At 45.3% G+C, this 27,734-nt stretch overlaps 1 protein-coding gene across 1 annotated transcript in view; it reads left to right on the top strand.

The window, feature by feature from the left end:
* Positions 1 to 24,326, top strand: part of LOC119975535 — a 45,193-nt gene extending 20,867 nt beyond the window's left edge. Inside the window, exons 6-13 of the mRNA XM_038815327.1 lie at positions 2,106 to 2,134; positions 3,981 to 4,024; positions 6,829 to 6,866; positions 8,697 to 8,731; positions 9,456 to 9,550; positions 12,123 to 12,157; positions 21,679 to 21,719; positions 23,156 to 24,326. Of these exons, the coding sequence (XP_038671255.1) occupies positions 2,106 to 2,134; positions 3,981 to 4,024; positions 6,829 to 6,866; positions 8,697 to 8,731; positions 9,456 to 9,550; positions 12,123 to 12,157; positions 21,679 to 21,719; positions 23,156 to 23,239 (401 nt within the window). The 3' untranslated portion in view covers positions 23,240 to 24,326. The remainder of the gene's footprint in view (positions 1 to 2,105; positions 2,135 to 3,980; positions 4,025 to 6,828; positions 6,867 to 8,696; positions 8,732 to 9,455; positions 9,551 to 12,122; positions 12,158 to 21,678; positions 21,720 to 23,155) is intronic.
* The last annotated feature ends 3,408 nt before the right edge of the window (positions 24,327 to 27,734 follow it).

The raw sequence follows: 27,734 nt of genomic DNA, 5'->3' as shown, positions 1-27,734 counted from the left end.
TGCCCACCTCTTTCAAATAGTGGTGTCAGGTTTGCCAATTTCCAATCTGACAGGACGACCCCAGAGTCTAGTGAATTTTGGTAAATTATCACTAGTGCATTTGCAATTTCCCTAGCCATCTCTTTTAGCACTCTGGGCTGAATTCCGTCAAGGCCAGGAGACTTGTCAACCTTTAGCCCCATTAGCTTGCCCATCACTACCTCCTTAGTGATAGCAATCATCTCAAGGCCCTCACCTGTCATAGCCTCATTTCTATCAGTCACTGGCATGTTATTTGTGTCTTCCACTGTGAAGTCCGACCCAAAAAACCTGTTCAGTTCCCCAGCTATTTCCTCACCTCCGATCACTGAATCCCCCCATTAAGATCACGGAATCCCCCACAAGCAACATATTGGGGGTTATCATTGATCAGAAACTGAACTGGACTAGCCATATTAATATTGTGGCTACCAGGGCAGGTCAAAGATTAGGAATCCTACTGCGAGTAACTCGCCACCTGTGACCCCCAAGCCTGTCCACCATCTACAACGCACAAGTCAAGAGTATAATGGAATACTCTCCACTTGCCTGGATGAGTGCAGCTCCAACAACACTCAAGAATCTCTACACCATCCAGGACAAAGGAGCTTACTTGATTGCGTCCCCTTCCACAACATCCAATCCCTCCACCACCGACAGTGGCATTTGTGTGTACCATCTACAAGATGCACTGCAGTAGCTCACCAAGGCTCCTTAAACAGCACCTTCCAAACCCACTATTTTCTTTTCTTTTCGTGTACTAAATGATGTGTTTGAGCTGTTCGCAGATCAGTACTTTCACTGCACCTCAATGCACATGATAATAAGCAAATGCAAATTCAAATCCATTCAGGACAAGACAGCAGATGATAATGCATCCCACCACCTGGACCTTCCCTTCCAAGTCACTAACCACCCTGACTTGGAAATATATCGCCGCTCCTTCACTGACATTGGGGCAACACCCTTGAACTCCTTCCCTAACAGCACAGTGGGTGTACCTACACCTCCAGGACTCCGGTGCTTCAAGAAGGCAACTCACCACCACCTTCTGAAGGGCCACTAGGGAATGGCAATAAATGCTGGCCTAACCAGCGACGCCGATATTCCGCAAAAGTATTTATAAAAAATTGATGACTCCCAGGCCATCCCTACCCTTCTTTCCATGAGATCCACAAATGCACCTTTCCCTGAAATCCTGGGACTTCGGCTTTGGGAACAGAGTGCACTCCCAGTCCTGACCACTGCAGCCTTTGGCGCTCTAGGGTGTGGAGATTGGCTGGCAGCTCTCTAAATCGGGACATCCGCCCAGGTGAGCGGGGGAAGTCCCGCCTGCATCCATCTATCGGAGCTTGATATGGCTGCAGGACCGGCAGCACATTCCCGTGGAGTTTTCTCAGATGGTAGGATGGCGATCCCTGCCATGCTAAAACTCCTGGCCACTATCTGCTGGAAGTATACCTTAAAATGCACAATATGCAATTACACCTTCTTCTCTTGCATCTATAAGAAATAGGCTGTAGTTATATCGCCCAACTATCCCCCAAAGCACTGGGTGACCAATTAAATAATTTTTACACACAAGGTCCAACAAGAAGCAACTGAGACCATTAGGCATTACATTGGTTCTCACCGGGTTTGCTTACAGGAAGGTTGTCAAACAGCACCGAGCAAGAACATCCTGCTTTGTTTGAATGGTGTAATGGGATCCTTTGTCCATGAGAACAGGCAGACAGTTTTTCTCTTTGACATCTCACTGAATGAGGAACCTCTGACAATGCAGCACTCTCTCAGTATTGGATAACAATGGCAGGAAGAGCTTCTGTTCTCAGGTTCTGCAGCTTGTAATCCACAACTTCCACCATTCAGGATTACAAACTAAGCAAAACTGGAATGGCTAAACAGTCTAATGGATATATTTATGAGACATCTTATATATAGCAAACACTCCCTGCAAACAATACTCATACTTACAATGTTTTTCCTATCATAGATTGCCATTATTAAAGACAGTGTAACCTCATACTCGCCATGTGCAGTGCCAGGGCGTATACCCAATTGTTTCATATTTATCATTTGTTTTGCAGATAATATAATGACACCCCTGCAAGGCCTCGTAAGTAACGTAACAAAAAAAACAAATCTTATCACTTGAAATCCAAATTCCCCGCGAAGGTTTGGAACAGTAATTCCCCAAGTGCCCCTTTATTAAATCACATATTAGGTCATAAAAATAACTGGGCTATTGCTGAGAATGAATACATAATAATTATTTTTATTAATGTTACAAGTAGGCTTACATTAATACTGCAATGAAGTTACTGTGAAAATCCGCTAATCACCCTATCCCGGCTCCTGTTCAGGTACAGAGGGAGAATCCAGAATACTCAACTCACCTAACAGCATGTCTTTCGGGACTTATGGGAGGAAACCGGCGCACCCGGAGGAAACCCAACCAGAAATGGGAAAACTTGCAGACTCCGCACAGGCAGTGACCCAAGCAGGCATTGAACCCGGGTCCTGGTTCTGTAAAGCAACAGCGCTAACCACTGTCCTATCATGGCACACTGAACAAGGACCATAAGGTGAGGGAGGCATGGCGGCATAGTAGTTAGCACTCCTGCCTCATGATGTCAGGAACCAGGATTCGATTCCAACCTTGGCTCACTGTCTGTGTGGAGTTTGCACTTCCTCCCCGTATCTGCCTGGGTTTCCTCCAGGTGCTCCGGTTCCCTCCAACAGTCCAAGATGTGCGGGTTAGATGCGGTTATGGGGTTAAGACAGGGGAGTTGTAGTAGGATGCTCTTTCAGAGGGTCAGTGCAGACTCGATGGGTTGATGGTCCTGTTTCAGAATTCGGCCCATTACGCATCTGTTCGGTCATTGAGTGAGATGGTGACTTATCTGATGTGATAATCCTCTTTCCCACCTCATCCCCGTAAGTATAGATTCCCACACTGATTAATAATCTGTCTATGTCAGATTAGCGATGGGATGTGTAATGAGCCAATATTCTGCCAAGAATAACAGTTCTATTTGAGGTAAACCTGCCATCAATGCTTGGTGTCTAGCTGTCAAATACAACCCGCTCTCGTAGGGTCTGCTGTTGATGTTCTCGTCCATATTCTTGGCACTGGCTTAAACATGGAGTACTTACTGCCTAGGTCCTCAAAGATAGCAGAAATAATTAGAGCTGGTGTATTTAGAAGTAAGTGAGCTTTTAACAGTATGAAAAATACTGTGCAAAAGCATTATCATATCATGATATATGTATACTATATAAATCTGCACTGTATGTTCTATACCTTTAATAAAATTACGCACAATGTCCTTTTACTGTCGGTGATGTTAGTATAGTGGGAAGACTCATTTGGTCCCAATGTGTTGGTGATTTGGTGAACACAGGGGCAAAAGGGGGTTTCTCACTCTGCGTTGGCAACATGCTGAACATCATAAGAATATTTCATTGATTTCAATGGCTCCTAGTGTCATGTTAAAGATAGTGAGACTAAGTTGTTACATGTTATTCAAATTAGGTTCGGTGCCTGCATTCGAAACACTCATCCATCCAACACAGTTTCAGTGCTGTTATCATTTTTAACAATTTGAAGAAAGCTTGCAATACTTTGATACAATACTGCAAGTGTGTGTGTCTGTCAGAGTGTGTGTGTCTCTGAGAGTGTGTCTGTGTCTGTGAGTGTGTATCTGTGTCTGAGAGTGTGTGTCTGTGAGTATGATACATATTATATATATGCGTGGTAGATCATAGAGGAAGTACTCCTTTAATGTAATTAGAATTTCTTGATCTATATACATGTTGATTTCCTTGGATAAATATTTTATCTTATGAAAAATTCAGGGCATGATTCTCAGTGCATGGCCCGGAAGAATGTTTCACTTTGTGCGTGATTATATTTCACGTCAATGCAATAAATCACTAATTCAGTTTAATTTGTGTTGAAGGATACAAACCAAGAAGAACAGCCGATCTATACACCAATGGAAAGGTAAATTACATGGCGCAAACATTAACGTTTACAATTAGCCTATAGGTATTAGTTTCCTAGAAATGGCTGTGGGGTGCATTTTGTGGTCAGCAGAAATTAGTTACACTGCAATCTCTGTATTATTATGGGTGTGTATGAAGTCAGCTGGAATGTTGTGTACAGTTCTGGGCTCCCCACTATAGGCAGAATATGAACGTATTGGAGAGAGCAAAGAAAAGGTTTGCGAGAATGGTTCCGGAGATAAGAAACTTCACTGATGAGGATAGATTGGAGAGGTTAGGATGTTCTCCTTGGAGAGAAGGCTAAGATGAGATTTGATAGTGCTAAAAAGTAATGGGGGTGGGGGGGGGGCAGAGTTTAGAGAGAGGGGATTGGGGGGAAAAAGCACGAAAGGGCACAGTTTGAAAGTGATTTGGAGAAAAAGCAAAAACGATGTGAGAAAAAATTGTCAGACAGTGGGTGGTGCGGTTCTGAGATGCACTGCCTGACTGGAAGTGTGGTGGAGGTAGATCCAATCGAGGCACTCAAGAGGGCATGAGATGATTAGTTGAACAAAAATGCAAGGGAATGGTTTTAAGTCATGATGGTTATTTGGAGAGCAAGTGCAAGTGCAGACACGGTGGGTCCTCTGCCTTCTGCAGCAATCATGTATTTCGGTAATTCTGCCCTGTGGGAGCAACATATAAGAACAAGTGATAGCTGTGGGGTTCATTAGTCCGATTAATCTTATCTCTGACCTATTCTGCTCCGATTCCCTGCTGGGTCACTGTCTGTGCGGAGTCTGCACGTTCTCCCCGTGTTTGCGTGGGTTTCCTCTGGGTGCTCCGGTTTCCTCCCACAGTCCAAAGATGTGCAGGTTAGGTGGATTGGCTATGATAAATTGCCCTTAGTGACCAAAAAAGTTAAGGGGGGGTTATTGGATTGCGGGGATAGGGTGGAAGTGAGGGCTTAAATGTGTCGGTGCGGACTTGATGGGCCGAATGGCCTCCTTCTGCACTGTATGTTCTATATTCTATATAGCTGTTCTAGCTTCAACTACGGGTTATGGGAGAGAGGTCCAAACATTTACCATCCTTTGGGTGAAGAAGTGCTTCCTAACATCTCCCCTGAATGGTCAAGCCTTAATTTGCAGACTATGGCCCCTAGTTTTGAAATCTTCAACCAGTGGAAATAATTTATCTTCATTTACCCTCTCTTTCCCTGTTAATATCTTGAATACTTCGATCAGATCATGCCTGAACCTTCTAAATTAAGCGAAAACAAGCCTAATTTGAGTAATCTCGCCTCATATCTTAACCACTGTCGTCCAGGTATCATTTTTTAAAACTTACGTTGCACTTCAACAAAGGCCAAAATACCCTTCCTAAGGTGTGGTGCCCAGAAATGCTCGCAGTATTCCAAGTGGGGTCAAACCAAGTTTTGCATAGCTGCAGCATAACCCCCGTGTCAGCACAGGGGTAATACCACCGTGACACCGACTCCTGGCTTTTGCAGTGCTGTGGCACAGATTGAAAAAGCGGGAGCTTGGTTTAAGCCAAGGCGGGAACCACGAGTGATCTGGTAGAATGCCAATTATGCGTCATGCCTTGTATTACCCTTGATCTTGCAAAAACAAAATCGACAAATGACCTCCCCTTCCAGATGCTGAGGGGAGTGGTTACCAAGAAAGCTTTGAGAACCAACTAATTTGGCTCCATCAGGGTATAATATTCGGTGGGGCAAAAACTGATGTTCCCTCTGATCGTAGCTTCACATAAGAGCCATTCGGATTTGAAATATGAACTCTATTTTCCTCTTCACACATGTTGCCAGATCAGCTAAGTTTTTCCAGCACTTAATTTCCAGATTTCCAGCATCCCGGGTATTTTTATTTTCTTCCCTCTGATCCTGTTCTTGGTCTCCCACCAGCAAGCAAAATTAACATTTCTCCCAGTGTTGTCAGCTCGTATAATTGCAATCATTGGTATGGTTATCTTATGCTCATTGTTTGATTATCATTGTTTGTCAATGTTCACCATGAAGGGTGGTGTTATTGGGCAAGCATGGGCATGATGCCTTGATTATCTAGACCTCTCCATTCACCTGAGGAAGGAGCAGTGCTCCAAAAGCTAGTGTTTGAAACAAACATGTTGGACTTTAACCTGGAATTGTAAGACTTCTTACTGTGCTCACTCCAGTCCAACGCCAGCATCTCCATATCATATCGAGACAGGGTCGCTACATCTCGAGTAGTTGGTGAAAGGGCAGCACGGTAGCATGGTGGTTAGCGTCAATGCTTCACAGCTCCAGGGTCCCAGGTTCAGTTCCTGGCTGGGTCACTGTCTGTGTGGAGTCTGCACATCCTCCCCGTGTGTGCGTGGGTTTCCTCCGGGTGCTCCGGTTTCCTCCCACAGTCCAAAGATGTGCGGGTTAGGTGGATTGGTCATGGTAAATTGCCCGTAGTGTCCTAAAAAGTAAGGTTAAGGGTATAGGGTGGATACGTGGGTTTGAGTAGGGTGATCATGGCTCGGCACAACATCGAGGGCCGAAGGGCCTGTTCTGTGCTGTACTGTTCTATTCGTCTATAAAGGATTCCTCTAGTATTGGCTTCTCAAACATTTTCTGGGAGTGCTCTCTGGTCCTTGTGATGGGGGAGGAAGGGGGGGGGGGAGGGGGTGGTCGTACTGATTAGTCCTCGAAAGTGGGTGCAGATTCCTTGACGCAGTTACCTGACTGTCCACACTAATGTATAAGAAAAATGTAGAAAAACAAATGATTGCTTTTCCTTCTCATTTCCTAACACGTTATTTTATTCCTCCCCCCAGCCTAAAGACATTCAGCAATTCGATGGGTAACCTGATGGGTAAGTAACTCAATACGAATTAATTTCGATGTTTGACATGGCTATGACATATTGTGTTCATTAGAAGTATTATAAGTATGCATGTTGTATGCTGAACTTTCTACGTCCTATCAGCTGGTGGGAGATCTTTTGGAAATATCTATCCTTTATAGGTTCTCAAGTACCACGGTGTTGCAAACTTATGCTCCAGCACGATAAAATGCATTAATCTAGCGCCTCACATAACCACAGGAGGCCATGGAGTGCTTTATAGCCGACGAAGATCTGGTGCAGTGGTGTCAGCAACACCAGTTTGTGCATAGCAGGGCCCCTCGAAAAACAATCCGTGATGCGATTTAGTGATTTTAGTTGAGAACTCTGATTTTCCTCTTCCAATATAGCCACGGGTTCTTTGTAAATGGCATCCCAACTGAAATACACATCTTTAGCAGAGCAGCACTCTCGCAGCATTTGAGTATTGTGTCGGTCTCCATTTCAAGCTGAAGTGAGGTTCGGCGCCATGACGTTCTGACTGGGTGACGAGAGAACACCGCTCGTTGAGGCACGGCAAACAGTAAAGCACAGCTGTTCTGAGTGAGCCTAGAAGAGGACTTATGATGCCACTTGTGGGGTCTTGATTTCAGTCGGCCCCAGGCAGATAAGACTAAATCCTCCCCAGTGAGGGGTCCACATGTGAATTTAGTTTGAAGGGACCTTAGTTCAATTTCTCGTGTACCTGCTCTCCCCGCAGGAAATTAAGCAGAATCGACTGCGCTATCGGATCATTGTCCTGTGATGAGATATCAGTTCCGGGAAATGGAAATTTTACACGGGAGATCTTTTCTGGAGCTCTTTTTGCGCCCATGCTACATTGGACCTCGCGCAAGTAACGGAAGAGTCCTTCACGAGAGCGAGCACAACATCTATCTACAGTTATAAAACCTATCTGTCTATATGTGCAAGTTTTAATTAATGCTGATTCCAGAAACTTGTGACGATTTTATCAATGCAGCTTGGTCATTGGTGATCGCTAATTTAGTTGGTATGAAAGGACTGCGCTTGCTGTTTTACCCATTAGCTTTCATGAAGTAATCCAGCTATTATTAGTTTCAAATGAATGTCAGTTGGACTTTGCACAAATAAGTGTCTCTCAATAATAGTAGTCAATAATAATAATATATTACTGTCAGAAGTAGGTTGACATTAACAGTGCAATTAAGTTACTGTGAAAATCCCCTAGTCGCCCTGTCTTGTGTTACTTCGATTCAATTGTTGATGCGCTTGCTTCCGGAGCAAAATAGATCAAAGTTTAACTTCAAGAGTTTAATAGATGATGGCGCCTTCCTGTAGCAGGGGTGGAGCACAGCATTGCCAGATTTCCTCGCCATACCGGCTTGTCCAGGTTAGAGTTAGCTCCTTGACAAATCAGCAAGACGTTATGTCAGTATACTTTCTAATACTGTTTATTGAAACACACCGACAGACACAAATATACAAACAAATGATCTATTCGTCATTTAGCTGATTGCTGTTTGCTGTTTCTGGAACCGTGTTGGTTTGTTAACATTCATGCTCATCATGCACTCAAAGTAATCAGCTCTATGAGAAGAACCTCGGAGACACTGCGAAACATGACCAGACGTGATAGAAACAGAAACTACCATTCAACCTCTCGAATCTGATCTGCGATTGAATACCTGTGCTATCCCTCAAATAAATTAGTTATTTTTCTACATATCGATATGTCTGAGCGTCACTCATCAAACATCAATCAATCGCTTTGAATATTATGCTGCACCTTATTGAATTTCACTTCACTGACATTTCGCTCCATTACATTTGTACTTGTAGATTCCCAAAGTTCTCTACACAATTCACAGAATGAGGTAAGCAGCAATATAAATGAAGTGCAATTGTTTCGAAGTCTCAGGTTATAGAAGACCGAAGAGATACATTTCATTCCCCAAATTCCATATCATGCTTTCTACAGTAGCAACTGGAACAGAACACAATTTGGTAACTGCAGCATGGATAGATTTAATAGATTGGTATCTTTAACAATTATCTATGTCGATCGATAGGAATTATACATTTCACTTTTACGACTACGAGATGTTAAGAATTGTAAAGGAGTACAAGATGGAAGAAGACCAAATGTTTATTGGTTATGAACCCCCCCCCCCCCCCCAAGGTCTCTGCAAACATACATCCGGACCGTGTTTGAGTTCACCTATGCTTCAGAGTTTGATTGCATAGTCTGCTTATTTATTTTCTCCAAAGTCTCACACCAAAGATGTGTGGGCTCGGTGTATTGGTCATGCTCAATTGCCCCTGTGTCCAAACATGTGCTGGTTCGGTAGGTTTATGGGGATAGGGAGGGGGAATGGGGCCTAGGTAGGGTGCTCTTTCAGAGGGTCAGTACAGACGTGATGGGTTGAATAGCCTCCTTCTACACTGTAGCAATTCTATGATTCTATGTTCTGTGGTACTTAATCCCAGTTTAAAGAGATAGAATAGCTGATCTTTTGCAGAAACATCAACTGATGAACGCGAGGTTCCTGAAGATGCACCATGCCAATCTAGACTAATCTAATCTTCCTGTTTTTACAGACTACTGCAATAGAGTATGTACAGTACGCGACGATAAAGTTGGATCTTTTAAAGCAATCGTCTTCTCTGGTAATTGTGGAACGCGACGATTCAGAGTGAGTCATTACTTTCTCTTCATGCAACCAATCACATTTCAGATATGCTCATTTCAGTTACTAATTTCCAATCACAGTTTCCTAAAGGTCAGAAATAAATCTTTATTCCCCAGCAAAGTAAAATAATGGATTTACAGAGTTAAGTTCCTTTATATATAGATTGAAAAATTCTGCTGGACACGCACTTCCCGTCAAAATAGCTTGTTTTTTGTAATGGTGATTTTAACCCAAGTCCAAGTACGTGTGGCAATATTAATTTTTGTGACAAGCTGTGGATAAGGAATGGCGGACTGGATTTAGTTTGTTACTCGGACATAATATTCTTTGGACCGATGCCAACGCGCGAAAACAGCGGGATTACAATCGATTGTCAATTAAATAAACTTGGATTCTTCCTCAATTGTTTCGAAGCAAAAACTATCAGTGTTCCACTGACCCACACTTCGAATTAGCAGATTGAAGTCCTGGAACCCATGTGGTCAGGGAAAATAGGGATGAAAACAGACCTGAGCTGTGGTACGAGCCGAGCACCTGGAAATAAATCTGGGTTGACACTCCCAACCATACTGACCCCTGCAGTTGAGTATAAGTATACTAAGAAGTCTAACAACACCAGGTTAAAGTCCAACAGGTTTGATTCAAACACGAGCTTTCGGAGTGCAGCTCCTTCCTCAGGTGAACTGCGCTCAGGAGCTGCGCTCCGAAAACTCGTGTTTGAATCAAACTTGTTGGACTTTAACCTGGTGTTGTAAGACTTCTTACTGTGCTCACCCCAGTCCAACGCCGGCATCTCCACATCGAGTATAAGTATAGCCCAGGGGCCACTTCAATGTTATCCATGGTCAGGCTAAGACTGCAGAAAGAAATCACATGAAATATTTTACCGGAGATTCCAGGAGATGCGCAGAAGTGTAAGAAAATAAAACCACACATTTGCCTTTTGTGCATTAAATCTGCATCTCTTTATCGGAAAGAGTTACTCTCTCGAATTCATTTCAATGTAAGTTGTCGATATCCCTCAAATTCTAGTAATCAATCCAAGCATGCGATTTCTTTAATATAAATGGCATTGCTGCCTCTGACACTCAAGACTATCGCCGATAATTGAAAGTTCCCTTTGTGAGGGAACTAGCCAAACGTCTTCAGCTCAGTCTTGTCCGTCTGCCCTGGTAGCAGAGTCAACTGGACCAGTTATTTTAAAAAAGAAGCTGAATCTATCTGACCCATTGACCTCAACGCCCAGACCGCCGCTCCGCGCGCACCCCTTTCAATTTAACGCAATAGCATTTGATCAGCATCTCAAGTTATTGGTTAGTCCAGAGGTGCATCCAATTCCAAAATGCCATTCCTATTAGTGGAATTTGCTGGCACATAATTCCATAAATTGAGAAATATATCCGGTATCAATTAATTAAAATATGTTTACTCTCTTTGCTATATGCAGATAGAGCATCGGTTAGCATTTCTTTTATTCAATCGATTGGAGAAACCCGGGCAAGGCCACCTTTTAGTGTCCATCGTTATTTACGCCTGAGAAATAACTGATGTGCCACGTTCTTGAACTACTGCAGCCCCTGGGTTGTTTGACCCACCCAAAGTGATGCTAGATAAGCAGTTTCAGGATTTTAATCCAGCGATCCGGATGATTAAAAAAAAATCATTTACGGGATGTGGGCGTCGCAAGTTAGGCCAGCATTTATTGCACATACCTAGTTGCCCTTCATAAAGTGGTGGTGAGTTGCCTTCCTAATCGCTGCAGTCCTTGAGATGTAGATACACCCACTGTGCTGTTAGGAAGGGAATTCCAGGATGTTGCCCCAGCGACAGTGAAGGGCGAACGATATATTTCCGAATCAGGCTGGTGAGTGATATTCTTAAGTAGCCTGTAATATCACGCCCCCCCCACTACTCCCCCCTCCCCCCCCCCCCCCCCCATTGTTGATGGAGCTGCACTCATCCAGCCAAATGCAAAGCGTTCCACCACGCTTCTGACTTGTGCCTTGTAGATGGTGGACAGGCATCAGGATGGTTTGTTGTCAGTGCAATCTTTTATGCAAGTTATATGCAAAGATACCTAAACTCAATATAAGGACTGCTGTAAGGCCAGCTGAGGAAAGTCATTTTAACAACCTTCGGTTCCATCCCTACTGCAACTTGATTAGGTTATCTGAAAATCGAAGTCTAAAAAGGGCCTCCTTGGGAACTTTCCAAAATTCAGCCAGTATTTTTTCATGTTACCAGCCAAAGTAACCTTGCATGATATTGTGGGATACAGATGAGGTCGATATTGCCGATGGCTACAGGAAAGGACAATAGTGTATATTATCCACATGCAGATTTAAACAGCGTAACTGGGGTTGTCTTCGTATTGCTAACAGTCTCACCAGGATTTCTTAATAATACCCCGTTGAAATGCATAGTTTATTAAAAAAATAATATGGGTGGAGGTGGAGGCTTAGACAACATAAAATGCATTTGTTTATATCAAACTTGTTGGAAGCTATCAAATTAAACCTATTTCTTAGCAGGCATTTAATTCTCAATGCATGTAAAATGTCTCCCTTTTTTGCAGACATGATTATGGATACGACGAACTTAACATAACAGGTGAATAACGCAGCAAATTACCGACCTTTGGGTAACCGGGGGGTGGTTTGTTGTGTCTGACTTTTCTCTTGTAACCTCCTGAATCTGAGACAAGCACTGGCTAACTGAATATGACTTTATTCCTCCCAAATGATCGTAAGTATTTGAGACCCTTTATTGTCATGGAATTTCGACTTGGGCAGACCGATTAGTTTCCCATCAGTTTCCCCTATTATACACATAGAATATAGAACATACAGTGCAGAAGGAGGTCAGTAACCCCTCCTAACCTTTTTGGTCACTAAGGACAATTTATCATGGGCAATCCACCTAACCTGCATGTCTTTGGACTGTGGGAGCAAACCGGAGCACCCGGAGGAAACCCACGCAGACGCGGGGACAACGTGCAGACTCCACACAGACAGTGACCCAGCAGGGAATCGAACCTGGGACCATGGTGCAGTGAAGCCACAATGCTATCCACTTGTGCTACCGTAATGCCCACACTCCATTTGATAGCCAGTTTTTTGAAAATATTTTTATTCAAGGCATTTTCACATATACAGAACGAATCAGATGAACAACAAAAAAATTCAAGAAATCATAAACAACGTCACCCCACCTTTCCCATTTTAACCCCATTAACCCTTAAACACCCCAACCACCCAGCCCCAACCTTCCCCCCTTGTTGAGCCCCCTCAAACGTTGTTAAATAAATCAGTAAACAACTTCCATCTCAGGGTGAACTCCTCTGCAGAGCCCCTCAAAGTGAACTTAACCTTCTCCAGCCTCAGGAATTCTGCCAAGTTGCTCACCCACAAGCCCACTCTAAGTGGATCTGAGTCTCACTACCCAAGCAAAATCCGTCTCCGGGCTATGAGGAAGGCAAAGCCCAAAACATCTGACACTCCCAATATCGCAACCTTTGACCACGGAACCAACTCCACACCCAGCACCTCGGACATCACGTCCAAGAATCTCTGCCAGAACCTGCTTAATCTCCGACACATCCAAAATATGTGGGGCCCCTTGTGGGGCCCCTCGCACCTCACCCACACCTATCCTCGATCTCCGCAAATAACATACACATCCTCGCCACAATCAAATGAACCCTATATACTACTTTAAACTGGATGATGCTTAACCTCGCACACAATGAGGATGTGTTCACCCTCCGCAAGGCCTGTTGCCACATGTCAGTCCCCAACTGCTCTCCCAACTCCTCCTCCCATTTATATTTAATATCCGCCACCAATCTGTCTCCCACTCCATCAATGCCTGAGAGACATATGATACTTTCCCCTCCTCTATTTTGACCTTCGACAGCACCTTGTCCTGCAACTTCAGGGGCTGCAGCTCAGGAAAGGAAAGTATCTCTCTCCTTACGAAGTCCTGAACCTGCAGGTACCTGAGGCCATTCTACCTGGGCAACTCATACACTTGCTCCAGGTCCTCCAACCCCGGAGATTTTCCCAAAGCAAGTCAGCAAAGCACTTAATTCCTGCCTGTTACTACCGATAAACCTCGCATCGGTACCAGAGAATTGGAGAGTGGCGAATGTCCTGCCCCTGTTCAAAAAAGGGAATCGGGATAACCCTGGGAATTACAGGCCAGTTAGTCTTACTTCGGTGGTAGGCAAAGTAATGGAAAGGGTACTGAGGGATAGGATTTCTGAGCAACTGGAAAGGCATTGCTTGATTAGGGATAGTCAGCACGGATTTGTGAGGGGTAGGTCTTGACTTACAAGTCTTATTGACTTCTTTGAGGAGGTGACCAAGCATGTGGATGAAGGTAAAGCAGTGGATGTAGTGTACATGGATTTTAGTAAGGCATTTGATAAGGTTCCCCATGGTAGGCTAATGCAGAAAGTAAGGAGGCATGGGATAATGGGAAATTTGGCCAGTTGGATAACAAACTGGCTAACCGATAGAAGACAGAGAGTGGTGGTGGATGGAAAATATTCAGCCTGGAGCCCAGTTATCAGTGGCGTACCGCAGGGATCAGTTCTGGGTCCTCTGCTGTTTGTGATTTTCATTAACGCCTTGGATGAGGGAGTTGAAGGGTGGGTCAGTAAATTTGCAGATGATACGAAGATTGGTGGAGTTGTGGATAGTGAGGAGGGCTGTTGGCGGCTTCAAAGAGACATAGATAGAATGCAGAGCTGGGCTGAGAAGTGGCAGATGGAGTTTAACCCTGACAAGTGTGAGGTTGTCCATTTTGGAAGGACAAATATGAATGCGGAATACAGGGTTAATGGTAGGGTTCTTGGCAATGTGGATGAGCAGAGAGATCTTGGGGTCTATGTTCATAGATCTTTGAAAGTTGCCACTCAAGTGGATAGAGCTGTGAAGAAGGCCTATGGTGTGCTAGCGTTCATTAGCAGAGGGATTGAATTTAAGAGCCGTGAGGTGATGATGCAGCTGTACAAAACCTTGGTCACCTCATTTTGCCACATTTGGAGTACTGTGTGCAATTCTGGTCACCTCATTTTAGGAAGGATGTGGAAGCTTTGGAAAAGGTGCAAAGGAGATTTACCAGGATGTTGCTTGGAATGGAGAGTAGGTCATACGAGGAAAGGTTGAGGGTGCTAGGCCTTTTCTCATTAGAACGGAGAAGGATGAGGGGGGACTTGATAGAGGTTTATAAGATGATCAGGGGAATAGATAGAGTAGACAGTCAGAGACCTTTTCCCCGGGTGGAACACACCATTACAAGGGGACATAAATTTAAGATAAATGGTGGAAGATATAGAGGGGATGTCAGAGGTAGGTTCTTTACCCAGAGAGCAGTGGGGGCATGGAATGCACTGCCTGTGGAAGTAGTTGAGTCGGAAAAGTTAGGGACCTTCAAGCGGCTATTGGATAGGTACATGGATTAGGGTAGAATAATGGAGTGTAGGTTAACTTCTTAAGGGCAGCACAGTAGCATTGTGGATAGCACAATTGCATCACAGCTCCAGGGTCCCAAGTTGGATTTCGACTTGGGTCGCTGTCTGTGTGGAGTCTGCACATCCTCCCCGTGACTGCGTGGGTTTCCTTCGGGTACTCCGGTTTCCTCCCACAGTCCAAAGATGTGCAGGTTGGGTGGATTGGCCATGAAAAATTGTCCAAAATTCTATGATTAACCTAGGACAAAAGTTCGGCGCAACATCATGGGCCGAAGGGCCTGTTCTGTGCTGTATTTCACTATCTATCTATCTAGCCCTGCTGGTGCAAACCAATGGTGGTTACAGGTTTCACTCGCACCGAGGCACCCTCCAGCCCCAGGTGCTGACTGTTTTCCCCCACACCCTTAGGGCCAACAGCACGATTAGACTCATGGAGTACCTGGCCAGCAAGACTGGTGAAGGTGCCAACAACAAAGCCCTAAACAATGCCGCCTCCACCCGCCCAACACCAATTCCCTCCCTCACGGCCCATTTCCTAGCCAAAGCAATATTCACTGCCGAGTAATAGTCCATCATATTCGGCAATGCAATCCAACTACCCTCCTCTCCCCGCCCCCCGCCACCCCCACTCCAATAAAGTCCGTCTGACCCACAGTCTTCTCTGCCTACCCAAATCCAGAGATCAGCCCATTGGCCTTCCTACAAAATGACTTGGCGACATAGATTGGGTGGTTCTGAAATATAAACAGAAACGTTGGCGGCAGCATCATTTTTACTGTCTGAACCCGTCCTGCCAACGGCAGCAGCAGCACATCCCAGCTCATAAAGTCCCTCTTCATCTGCTCCACCAATCGAGCCAGGTTCAGTTCATGCAACTGTGCCCAGCTCCGCACCACCTGGATACACAAATACCTAAACCTCGCCCCACCACTCTAAATTGCAATTCTCCTGGTTTCCTTACTTGCCCTCTGGCATCCACCTCGCTGTTTTCCTTATTCAATTTGTGTCCCGAAAACCAACCAAATTCCCTCAGGATTCCATGATGCCTCCGATGCTGCTCACCCGGTCCGAGATATATAATAACAGGTCATCTGGGCACAATGAGACCCTGTGCTCGACACCTCCCACTTTTCTATCCCTCTCCAGTCCCTTGACGCCTGAAGTGCTGTTGCAAATGGCTATCGCCAAGGCTAATGAGAGCCTTTTTCCTTGGATAGTGATGTCTAGCACGAGGGGGCATAGCTTTAAATTGAGGTGAGATAGATATAGGACAGAAGTTAGAGGTAGGTTATTTACTCAGAGAGTAGTAAGGACGTGGAATGCCCTGCCTGCAACAGTAGTGGATTCGCCAACACTTAGGGCATTCAAATGGTCATTGGATAGACATATGGATGATAAGGGAATAGTGTAGATGGGCTTTAGAGTGATTTCACAGGTCGGCGCAACATCGAGGGCCGAAGGGCTAGTACTGCACTGTAATGTTCTATGTTCTATGTTCTAATAGCAATGAGGAGAGCGTGTCCCCTTGCTTCATCCCACGGTGCGGCTTGAAGTACCCCAAGCTCACTCGGTTCATCTTCATGCTCCTGACCGGCACCTATTACAACAGCTGGACCCAATTCACAAACACCTACCCTATCCCGAACTGGCCCAGCACCTCCAGAAATAGGCCCTTCCATCTAATCAAATGCCTTCTCTGTGACCATCGCCACCAATACCTCCACCTATGCCCCTCCAAAGGCATCAAGATTACATTGATGAGCCTCCTCACATTCGCCAATGACTGCCTCCACTTCACAAAGCCTACGTCACCCTTGCCTATCACGCCCGGGGCACAGTCCTCAATTTGCGATGCCAACACCTTCAGCAAAATCGTAGCATCCACGTTAGATAATTATATCAGGCAGTACGACCCTGACTGCTCCGAATCCTTGTCCTTTAAAATCAGGATGGAAGCCTGCAACAATGTAGAGGGGTGTTCCTTTATAAAATTCTACCTGGAACCGTAAGGCCCCGGTGCCTTCCTTGCCTGCATCGTTTCCATACTACCCATCACCTCTCTCAGCCTAATTGGGCCGCCCAGTCCCTGAACCAGCCCCTCCTGCACTTTGGGAAAAACTAACCCATCCAGGAATCACTGGATCCCTTCCTCTCTAGTTGGGGGCTTCGACCTGTAGAAACTTATAGAACGTTTCAAATACCATATTCACCCCGTCCGGTTCCACCATCAGCTTTCCCTTATCATTCTGAACGATACCAATCTCCCTTGCTGCCTCCTGCTTTCTCAGCTGATGGGCCAACACCGTGCTCACCTTTTCTTCATACTCAAACTCTGTCCCTCTGGCCCTCCACAGTTGCCCCACTGCCTTCCCTATAGAAATAAACTATATCTGAAGCCTCTGCCTCTCCTTCAACAGCCCAGCTTCTGGCACCTCCGAATATCTGCTGTCCACCCTCAAAATCTTGTCGACCAGCCTTGCTCTCTCCTCCCCCTCCGTTTTCTCCTATGCGCCCAAATTGATCTAAACTCCGCCCTGACAACAGCCTTGAGTTCCTCCCACAGCGTGGTGGTGACCTCGCCATGTTGTTCAGCTTCACGTGCCCCGAATGGCAGCCCTCACCTGCCTATGCACCTCCTCGTTCATCAGCATCCCCACACCTAGCCTTCACTGCGGGTACAGCCCCCTGCCCCCAGGCCACCCGCAAATCTATCCAGTGTGGCGCATGGTCGGAAACCACATTTGTTGAATATTCCCAGTCAGCCACACCCGCCAGCAATATCTTGTCCAACGCAAAAAAGTCAACCTGGGAGTACACCCAGTGCACATGGGATAAGTTTGAAAACTCCTTATCCTTGGTCTGCCGAATCTCCATGGGTTCACCACCTCATGTGCTCCATGAACCCCTTCAGCTCCTTCGCCACTGCCAACACCTCAATGACTTGGGACTCGACGGGTCCAAGCTCAGATCTACGACTGTGTTAAAATCTGTCTCTCCCCCTCATAATCAACTGGTGTGAGTCCAATTCCGAAATATTTCTCAACACCCATCTCATAAAACCATGTCAGCCCAATTCGGGGCAAAGACGTTGACCAGAACCACCGACATCCCTCCAACTTCTGACTGATCATCACACATCTCCCCCTGCAGATCAGCCACAATACACCCCTCCTCAAACACAATCCGCTCATTAACCAACACTGCCACCCCTCTCGTCTTCAGATCCAGCCCAAAATTAAACTCCTGCCCACCTATACCTTTCTCAACCTCATCTCATCCCCAGCGCTTCCTTCAATAAATGCACACCCGCCTTCAAACTCCTCAGATGCGCGAACAGACATGACCTTTTAACTGGCCCATTCAGCTCCCTCACGTTGCCTGGTTCAGGGAATCCCCACCGGTTCCACTACCCATCAGCCATACCCATTTTTGAGCCAGCCCCAGGCTTTTGTCACGCAACCCCAGGCACGCCCTCGGATGTCCACCATCATTGATCCCTTCCCAACTGCACCACACAAACTAAGCCCTCATCAGCAGCCCTTCCCCTCCCCCGCCCCTAAACCAAGAACCAACCCCATCCTCCCCACCCCCACACCCTCCTCCTGACAGCCACCCACTTCACTCCAATTAACTAGCCCAACCAGCTAGCATGGGGGCCCTGCCCAAGTCCTCCAACCACCTTATCTCCCTTTGGTTACCACCCCCCCCCCAACCCCGCAAAAGCAACCCGACCATCAGCCTCTAAAGAGTAACAACGTGTGCACTCACGATCACTGACCCCCCGCCAAGACCTGCCCTGCAATACCCACCACCAAACACATTGGAAAGCACACAAAACTCCTCCAAAGTTCAATGTCCTCACATGCCTTCCAACCTATTGTTCCTCCTAAATTTGATCAGCTCCTCTGGCATGTCAAACTTAAGCACTCGCTTCTGGAAAGTCACTCCCAGGTGTGCTTGGTATGATACCCAAGCTTCAGCCCCTAAAGGGCAGCCTTAACCCGGTTAAACCCGACCCTCCTCTTCACCAGTTCTTCTTCCAGGCCCTGATACACCCGCAACTCACTCCCTACCCAGGTACATTTCCTGGTCTGCCTCACCCTTCAAAGAATCTTCGCCTTGTCCCAAAAGCACTGCAACTGCACCATCAATGTCTTCAGCAGCTCGCCCACGCGGCCTCTTCCTCAGCGCACTGTGCACTTGGTCCACCTCCAGGGACTGATGGAAGGCCACTCCCCATTAATTTGTGCAGTATCTTTGCCACATTACACCGGCCTCTGCACATTCAATGCCTTCAGGCATCCTCAGGATTCTCCAGATCCTCCACCTTCTCCCCCAGCCTCGTCTGGCTTTCCAGCATCACTTCCACCTCCGCTACCAACAAGGCCAACTGCTCCTTGTGCTCCCGCCTCCTCCACTTTCTGGATCACTGGGACCTGGGACTCCATCGATCCACCAGCCACACCTTGCTCAGGTGCTCCTGTATCCTCTGCCCTCAAATACTACACCTATCGGGCAGGAGAGAGCCTTGAGTGGGGTCGACCAAATGTGCGACCACTCAGTCCATGACTGCCACCGGAAGTCCCCTTTCATAGCCAGTTTTAATTAGCCAAATGGAGTTAGACGCAGTTCTCTTCCCCCACCATCAGGGGTGGTTTAGCACACTGGGCTAAGTCGCTGGCTTTTAAAGCAGACCAAGGCAGGCCAGCAGCACGGTTCAATTCCTGTACCAGCCCCCCGAACAGGCGCCGGAATATGGCGACTAGGGGCTTTTCACAGTAACTTCATTGAAGCCCACTTGTGACACTAAGCAATTTTCATTTTTTTCATTTTCAAACGGAGTTTAGCGGCCATCTTCTTGGACCAGAAAACGGTCTGTAATTTGAAACCATTTGACCCTCGTTCCCAATATAACTCAGAGAGGCATAAAACAACTGGAGGCTGAAATAAAAATGTTGACCAGGAATGCTGAGCGGAGGTTTGTCTAAAGATAACTCTGGGCAACTTATGCTGTGTGACTTTAGCATGTAAGTAATTAACTTCGATTTTGCCCCCTGCAAAGCGATATTTCTAGATGTACGAATCTCTGTGATGTTCTCTGTCACTTTGCATATGGTGCTAAGTCAAAGGGATCTCCAGGCATTCAGCATCGATGGTGTCAGCAAGCATCGGAACAAACCAATCAAACTGAATCATTCTCACAGACAGCAATCGTGGAATGTAAAATGACTGAATCCATTTATCTTTAAGTTGATAATTCTGCTTGCAAAATAAATAAATCAAGATTGGATTACTGTAAAAGTTAAAATTAAGATATACAGTTTAAAATATGTTTTAAATATATGTGGTTGTTTTATTATAATACAGAAGTTTGAGATTCCACAATGTAAAGTTTTCTTGCCGAATAATATAGTGCCAAGATGAAGCCAATTGCAAGCTCCATTGAACTATGTGTAAATTTTCAAGGGTTTTTTCGATTGGACTAATACAGTAGTATGAGAATGGAACTTCTTGCCAGTTCAGAGATTTCAAATCGATTACAGCTTTTGTGTCTTAATCAAGATATCATCTGGAGAAGTGTAGAATTAGCTGCAGCGATATCTGCTCTTCCATCTTATTCTGTACATTTCTGACTTTATTGTCAGTTTCAGTGAAGCAACAATGGAGATGATGAAGTGAGCAGTTTCTCTATCATCACCACTGCGAAATTAACATTTTCCATCTGAAAACTTTGTGATTGTTGAAATCCTTTTTGTGATGCATGTAAAGTAAACCGGTCAGCACTTATTACCAACTCTAGTCGCTCTGAGAACAGAGGATAACGGTAGCTGATGTGATAGTTCTCTCAAAATGGTGTTGGATAGGTAATATGGGGAGTTTGACCCAGCAAGCATGAAAATAATATGTATATATTTATTTGTTCATGCGGGATGTCAAGGCCAGCATTGATTCACCATTTGTGAATTACGCTGGAACCTAGTGACTTGCAAGGCTATTTTAGAGGGTAGTTAAGAGCCAACCACATTACTGATGTGGGTCTGGAGTCACAATGTAGGCTGGACCAGGTCAGGATGGCTGATTTCCATCCTTAAGGGACATTAATGAAACAAATGGTTTTCTGTGACTGTTGACAGATGGTCCAGCGTCGCTATTACCGAGACAAGCATTTAATTCCAGATTTTATTACTTGAGTTTAAATTCTGCCAGTTTCCAAAGTTGGATTTGAACCCATTTCCCCAGAGCATTAGCCTGGATGTCTCGCCTAGTGACATATGTCTAAATAGATTACGCCTGCCTTGCAGGGGAATCGGAGGAAGTTCTGTTCTCATGAGCTTGCTACTGTCGTGCAATTAAAAAGCAGAGAAGGGGCTCATTCTGTACATTGTACCAAATGCTTTTGCTTTGAAAGATCTGGCCAATTAGGCCCATTCATAATCTCTTTCCCTGCAACAGTGCAAGCAAACTTTAATGAACAAGTTACCTGTGAATGACCAGGAGCAGACTTCTGGCTTATTATATACAATGTATACTTTATTTTCAATACATCATTGCACGGTTAAATAGATTAATGCCTGAAATAAATATTTTCAGACTGTTCCCTTGTAGGGTTAAGATATGATGCTACTTACACGCAATCCTCTTGTTTACTTCACAGCGAAACGTTATCCTCAACTGGAAAACATTTCAGTAAATGAGGTAAGAGAGCAATACTTGTGCCCTTCACTTATGTAAAGCAACCCGATATTTAACTTCACTCATAGGAACCAGCACAAGTTAAAAATTAGCGTCTAATTGATATTTGGCACTTCTGTACGGGGCAGTGGTCAGCGGTTGGACTATCAGGTCAGGGTTTGACTCGATTAATTTAGAAACTAGTTAGATTCATGGAGTCATAGAGTTTTACAGCACACAAAAAGACCCTTTGGTCTATTGTCTCTGCATTGACTATCAAGTACCTATTTATTCTAATGCCATTGTCCTGATCTTGGTCCATAGCCTTGTATGTTGTGGCATTTCGAGTGCTCATCTAAATCTTTCTCAAGTGTTGTGAGGGTTCCCGCCTCTAACACCCTTTCAGGCAGCGAGCTACAGGTTCCCACCACCCTCTGGGTGAAAAAGCTTTTCCTCAATTCCCCTTTAAGTGAGCTCTTTCGGACGGTCGGTGCAAACTCGATGGGCTGAAAGGCCTCCTTCTGCAGTGCAGGGATTCAGCTATTTTTAAATCTTCTTCCCCATAACCTCTCTCTATGCCCCTAGTTATTGATCGCTCCACTATGGGGAACAGTTTCTTCCTATCTACCTATCTATGTCTTTCATGATTGTGTTATAGGAAACTGAGAGATTTGGTAAAGGTGGATTTAGGTCAAATGGAAAAAACTGAAGAGAGCTCAGCATCCATCACCTGGTGACCATGTGGCATTGGTACCTCCTCCTCCGTCAGGCACCATGTCCTCATCATCGGCGGACTTCCATTGGATTGTTTTATGGTTATGTTTGACAAAGCACAGCAGTGGTTTGCAGTTCCCTTCTGCAGCACGGCTGTACAGTAAACTCTCCAGCTCTTTTCCGCCTGCCATCAGGGGAATGGGAGGATTTTCCGGCTGCTAATCAACCATGGCCATCAATTCCTGTGGCGGGACTTGAACTCGTAACTTCTGTTCCAGATGTAGGAAGAGTACCCACTGCGCCACAAGACAGAATTCGTGCAGCCTCGTCAGAACGTGTTTTATATTATTTGTAATAAATATGCGTGTCAGCAACTTTCCATATTTATTGCCAACAAAACCAACCAAATTGGACGTGGGTCAACATAGCAAACAATTCAGCAATGTACAATTTGTGGCTCTCCCAGATGCTTGACATGAAGCGAAGGGTAAAAGAAATGCACAAATGTGGAGCAGGTCCCTCTGCAGACCATTGTGCAGGCGAGGCTGTCTTATTGCTTATTAAGATGTGGAAGCAATCATTGAATAGCCTTTGAAGTTTGTAATGAAAATAAGCTCCTTGGCGTGTTAAGCTTGAAAGTTATAGGATGATATTTAAGTGGAAGACTTTAAAAAAAAACAGTATTCATGCTGGGTTGTTTACTGAGTTGATTGTGCAAAATGATTTTCCTGTCATAATCTCCGCAGGGAAATGGAACAAATTCGGAAGAGTTTGCTGCAGTGGCCGATGGATGTGGCAATGAAGATCTGGAAACCAATCTGCAATTTTAAACTCAGAGGCCCATGAGAAAGTCCGGTCTGATGTCAGACTTTATGAAACCAGTTCCGGTTTCATTTTTCAAGATGACACAGGATTACGCATGATGATGCGCGGAACAGTGCCAGGCCATTCGATGCAGGCATTCCGTGCCGGTGTCAATACTCTATTAAACGCTCTTAATATCATTTCCCATCTGAATCGAGCATCCTAACCATCTATTCCCCCTTTTCACAAGTTCTTATCTAATTTCCCTTTAATGCAATTATATAATTTACCTATCTAGGCCACGTGGAACCGAATTTCACAATCCACTTGCCTGGATGGGTGCAGCTCCAATACCGTTCATGAAGCTTGACCCCATCCAGGACAAAGCAGCCCCACTTTATTGTCACCTCATCTCTAATTTTTCACTCCCTCTGCCACCCACGTGCAGTTGCAGCCCTGTGTACCATCTGCAAGATGCACTGCAGGAACTCACCAAAGCTCCATTGACAGCACCTTCCAAACACAAGACAGCGAACATTTATAAGGGCAAGGGCAGCAGAGACCTAGGAACTCCACCACCTGGAGGTTCCCCTTCAGGTTAATCACTATCCTGATTGGGAACTATATCGTCGTTCCTTCACTGTGTCTGGGTCAAAATCCGAGTGCTCCCTCCCAAACGGAACATTGGATGCACCTGCCCCATATGGATTGCAGGGGTTCAAGGAGACAGCTCACCACCACCTTCTCAAGGACAATTAGGCTGGGTAATAAACGATGGCCTAGCCCGTGAAGCCCACATCCTGGAAATGTATAATTTAAAAACATCCCACCACTCTTTGGTAAAGACGTTTTTCCAGAATTTCCTCCTCGATTATTAGTGAATCTTTCATAATTTCAAAGATTGCGTTAAGTCACCACTAATTTGATTTTATTTCACCCTTTGTAAAACAAAACAAAAAATGTCTTGATCATGCGCCTGTCACGACCCCAGTGCCCCTCAAAGCGCTTTACTTCCACCGAGGACAGCACTTAAATAAAAGTTATCTCTCTCTAATTTCAAAGTCCTTTGCTGTTCCAATCAGCCTGATATCTGTAAATCAGTGTATTATTTGTAAAACATAAATGTTTTGGTGATGAAATATCGTTGGCTTCGTCTGTTGTGGCACGTGTTTGGGGAGGGGGGGGGGGTTAATCCGCCACCTAAAGCAAATTGGGGAAAAACACCAGTGTATCGGCCGAAAACAAACGGAAAATAAATAATTTTCCAGATATACCAATTTCATGTTTTGAAACTGCCAAGCGTGCTTCAATCAGTTCATTTCCACTTGACATTCTCGGCAGGCATAGAGTAAGCTTTGCGCACGTGACGTTGGAGCATCCTGCGTGAGGCAGCCAGGGTGGGGATTGAAAGTTGGTAATCTGGAGCAGGCTGGTAACTAAACAGGTATGTGGTAAATCTAATTCTCCTGTTTTTCCAGTTATAAATTTAATGGTCTAGTTAGCTGGCAAAAAAAGGAGCTGCCCCACCCACATATCTGAGCGGCAGTTACCTGTCAATCACCTGAAGCCTGATTAGAGGCAAAAGGGGCAAATTGTATTCTTCTGTCTGAAGTCTAACTAGTGTGCGTCATCTGATTTTAGCTGAGCTTGATATAAGAGAGGCATAAACGCACTCCCAATAAGATTTGCACTCGTGAAGTGGGAGGCAGAGTTGGGACTGAAAGTAGGTCTTTTGGAGCAGTGTAGTGATTCGGTGCAGAGTAGGAGCAGGTGCTTCTTCCCTTTTTGTTTTGTTTTCTTTCCTCTTGCTTTGTAACTGGTAATCTGCAGGGAGAGATCCACAGAGCACACTGAGAGGGTAAGGGATACAGACCTATCTCAGGTATCTGCAGCGATAAGTGAAGGTAAGAGTTTAGAAAACATTCTGAAATTATTTAGTTGGTGATAGAAATGTCGGCAAGTGGGGTTAAGTGCTGCACTTGTGAGATGCGGAAGATCCGTGACGCTCCAGCGTCTCGTCCGACTACATCTGCAGGACGTGCGCCCAATTGCAGCTCCTCACAGACACCCTGGATAGGTTAGAGCAACATTCGGATGCATTTAGGAGTACGAAGGTGGCGGAAAGCATCATGGACAGGAGTTTTAGTGATGTGGTGACACTCAAGGTGCAGGCAGATAGATGAGTGACCGATAGAAGGGGCAGGGATCTCCAGTGGTCGTTTCCCCCTCTAACAAGTATACCGTTTTGGATACAGTTGGGGAGGGGTGGCCTAACAGGAGATAATAGCAGCATCAGCCAGGGCAGTGACACCACGGATGGCTCTGTTGCTGAGCAGTGTGGGACAAATAGCACTGGATCATAGTTATATGATACTCTGTTAGAAGGGGCACAGATAGACACTTCTGTGTACGTGAGAGAGACTCCAGGATTGTATGGTGGCTCCTTGGTGCCAGGGTCCAGGATATCTCTAAACGGGCAGAAAGCATTCTGAAGGGAGAGAGTGAACAGCCAGACGTCGTCGTACACATAGCTACGAAGAGGCAGGGAGAGCGATGGGGCCCTGCAGAATGAATTCAAGGAGTTCAGCAACAAGCTAAAACGCAGTTGTAATCTCAGGATTACTCCCTGTGCCACGTGCCAGTGAGGCTACGAATAGCAGTATAGTGTAGCTAAGTACGTGGCCAAACTAGTGGTGCAGGAGTGCTAGTGGTTTCAGATTTATGGACTATTGGGATCGCTTCCGGGGCAGGTGGGACTTGTACAAGAAAGACATGTTACATTTAACTGGAGGGGAACCAATATCCTGGCTAGGTTTGCTAGAGTCACTCAGGAGGATTTAAATTAGTTTGGCAGGGGGGTGGGAACCAGGGTGCTAGTTTAGAATGTGTAATAACTGAAGGGGAAATAGAGAACGAAAATAAGAGGATAACATTATCCTGTCTCCTCAAACGCAGTGGTCTGAAGTGTATTTGTTTCAACGCCAGAAGTATGGCAGGTAAGACAGATGAACTTAAAGCACTTATTAGTACTTGGAACTATGACGTTATGGCTACCAAATAAACGTGGTTAAAGGAAGAGCAGGATTGGCAGCTGAACGTTGAAGGATATAGATGCTTGGGTCGAGATAGGGATGTAAAAGAGGCAGGCGGGGGATTAGCGTTACCGGTTCAGGAAAATATTATAGCCATACTGTGGAAGCATGGAAAGCTCATACAATGAGGCAATCTAGGTAGAGCTCAGAGCTGAGCAACAAGAAGGGAGCAAACACAATGTCGGAGATTTTTTACAGCCACCCCCCGCCCCGAACGCAAACGAGAGATAGAGGAACAGATATGTACAGAGATTTTGGAGAGGTGTAAAAGGGTTGTCTTGGTAGGGAATTTCAACTTCCATATATTGACTGGGATTCACTTAATGCAGGGGCTTGGATGGGGCAGTGATTGTGAGGTGTACCCAGGAATGATCCTGCATTAACGATGCAGATAGTCGAACTAGGGAAGGGGCAGTACTGGACTTGGTATTGGGGAATGAGCCTGGGTAGGTGGTTGAGGTTTCAGTCGGGGAACATATTGGGAGTAGTGACCACAATCCATAAATTGTAGGATACTTTTGGATAGGGATGAGGGTAAGATCGGTCAAAGTGCTAAAATGGGGAATGGCAAATTATGATAAAATTAGACAGGATTTGGAGAATTTGGATTAAGTGCGGGTACGGCTGTTAGATGGTAAACCGGCATCGGACTTGTGGGACTCTTTTCGAAGACAGTTGGTCAGGATTCAGGAAAGTCACCTTCCTGAGAGAACGAGGGATAAGTATGAACGTTTAGGGAGCCTTGGATACCGAGGGATATTGTGAACCTGGCCAAAAAGGAAAAGGCTTGTGTACGGTCTAGGAGGGTGGGGGACAGTCAAAGCCCGTTAGGAGTATAAGGAAAGTATGAAGTTACCTAAGCGCAAATGTAGGAGGGCTAGGAGAGGCCATGAAATGTCCTTGGCAAGTAGGATTAAGGTGAATCACTAAGCTATTTATTCATATATAAAAAGCAAGAGGGTGGCCAGGGAAAGAAGTGGATCACTTAAGAATAGTGGGGAGAATCTATGTGTTGAGCCAGAGCAAATGGGTGATGTACTAACTGAGTACCTTGCATCAGCGTTCATCAAAGAAAAGGACTTTGTGGAAGACGATTCTTGGGAAGGGTGTGTGGACAGTCTGGGTCATGTTTACATCAAAAAGGAGGAAGTATTGGGTGTTTTAAAAGACATTAAGATAGACTAATCTCCTGGCCGCACAGAATTTACCCCACAATACTGGGGAAAGCAAGGGAGGAAATTGCTGGGGCGTTGACTGACATATTTGTATTCTCATTGTCTACAGGTAAGATCCCAGAGGACTGGAGAATAGCGAATCTGGTCCGGCTTTTTAAGAAATGTGCAGGGATAATCCAGGAAACTATAGGCCAATGAGCCTCACGTCGGTAGTAGGTAAATTAATGGAGAGAATTCTTAGGGACAGACTTTAT

This window comes from Scyliorhinus canicula, chromosome 13 (assembly GCF_902713615.1).
Source record: "Scyliorhinus canicula chromosome 13, sScyCan1.1, whole genome shotgun sequence".
Classification (NCBI taxonomy): domain Eukaryota; kingdom Metazoa; phylum Chordata; class Chondrichthyes; order Carcharhiniformes; family Scyliorhinidae; genus Scyliorhinus; species Scyliorhinus canicula.
The sequence above is the reverse complement of the archived record's forward strand: the minus strand, read 5'-3'. Positions and strand labels throughout refer to the sequence as shown.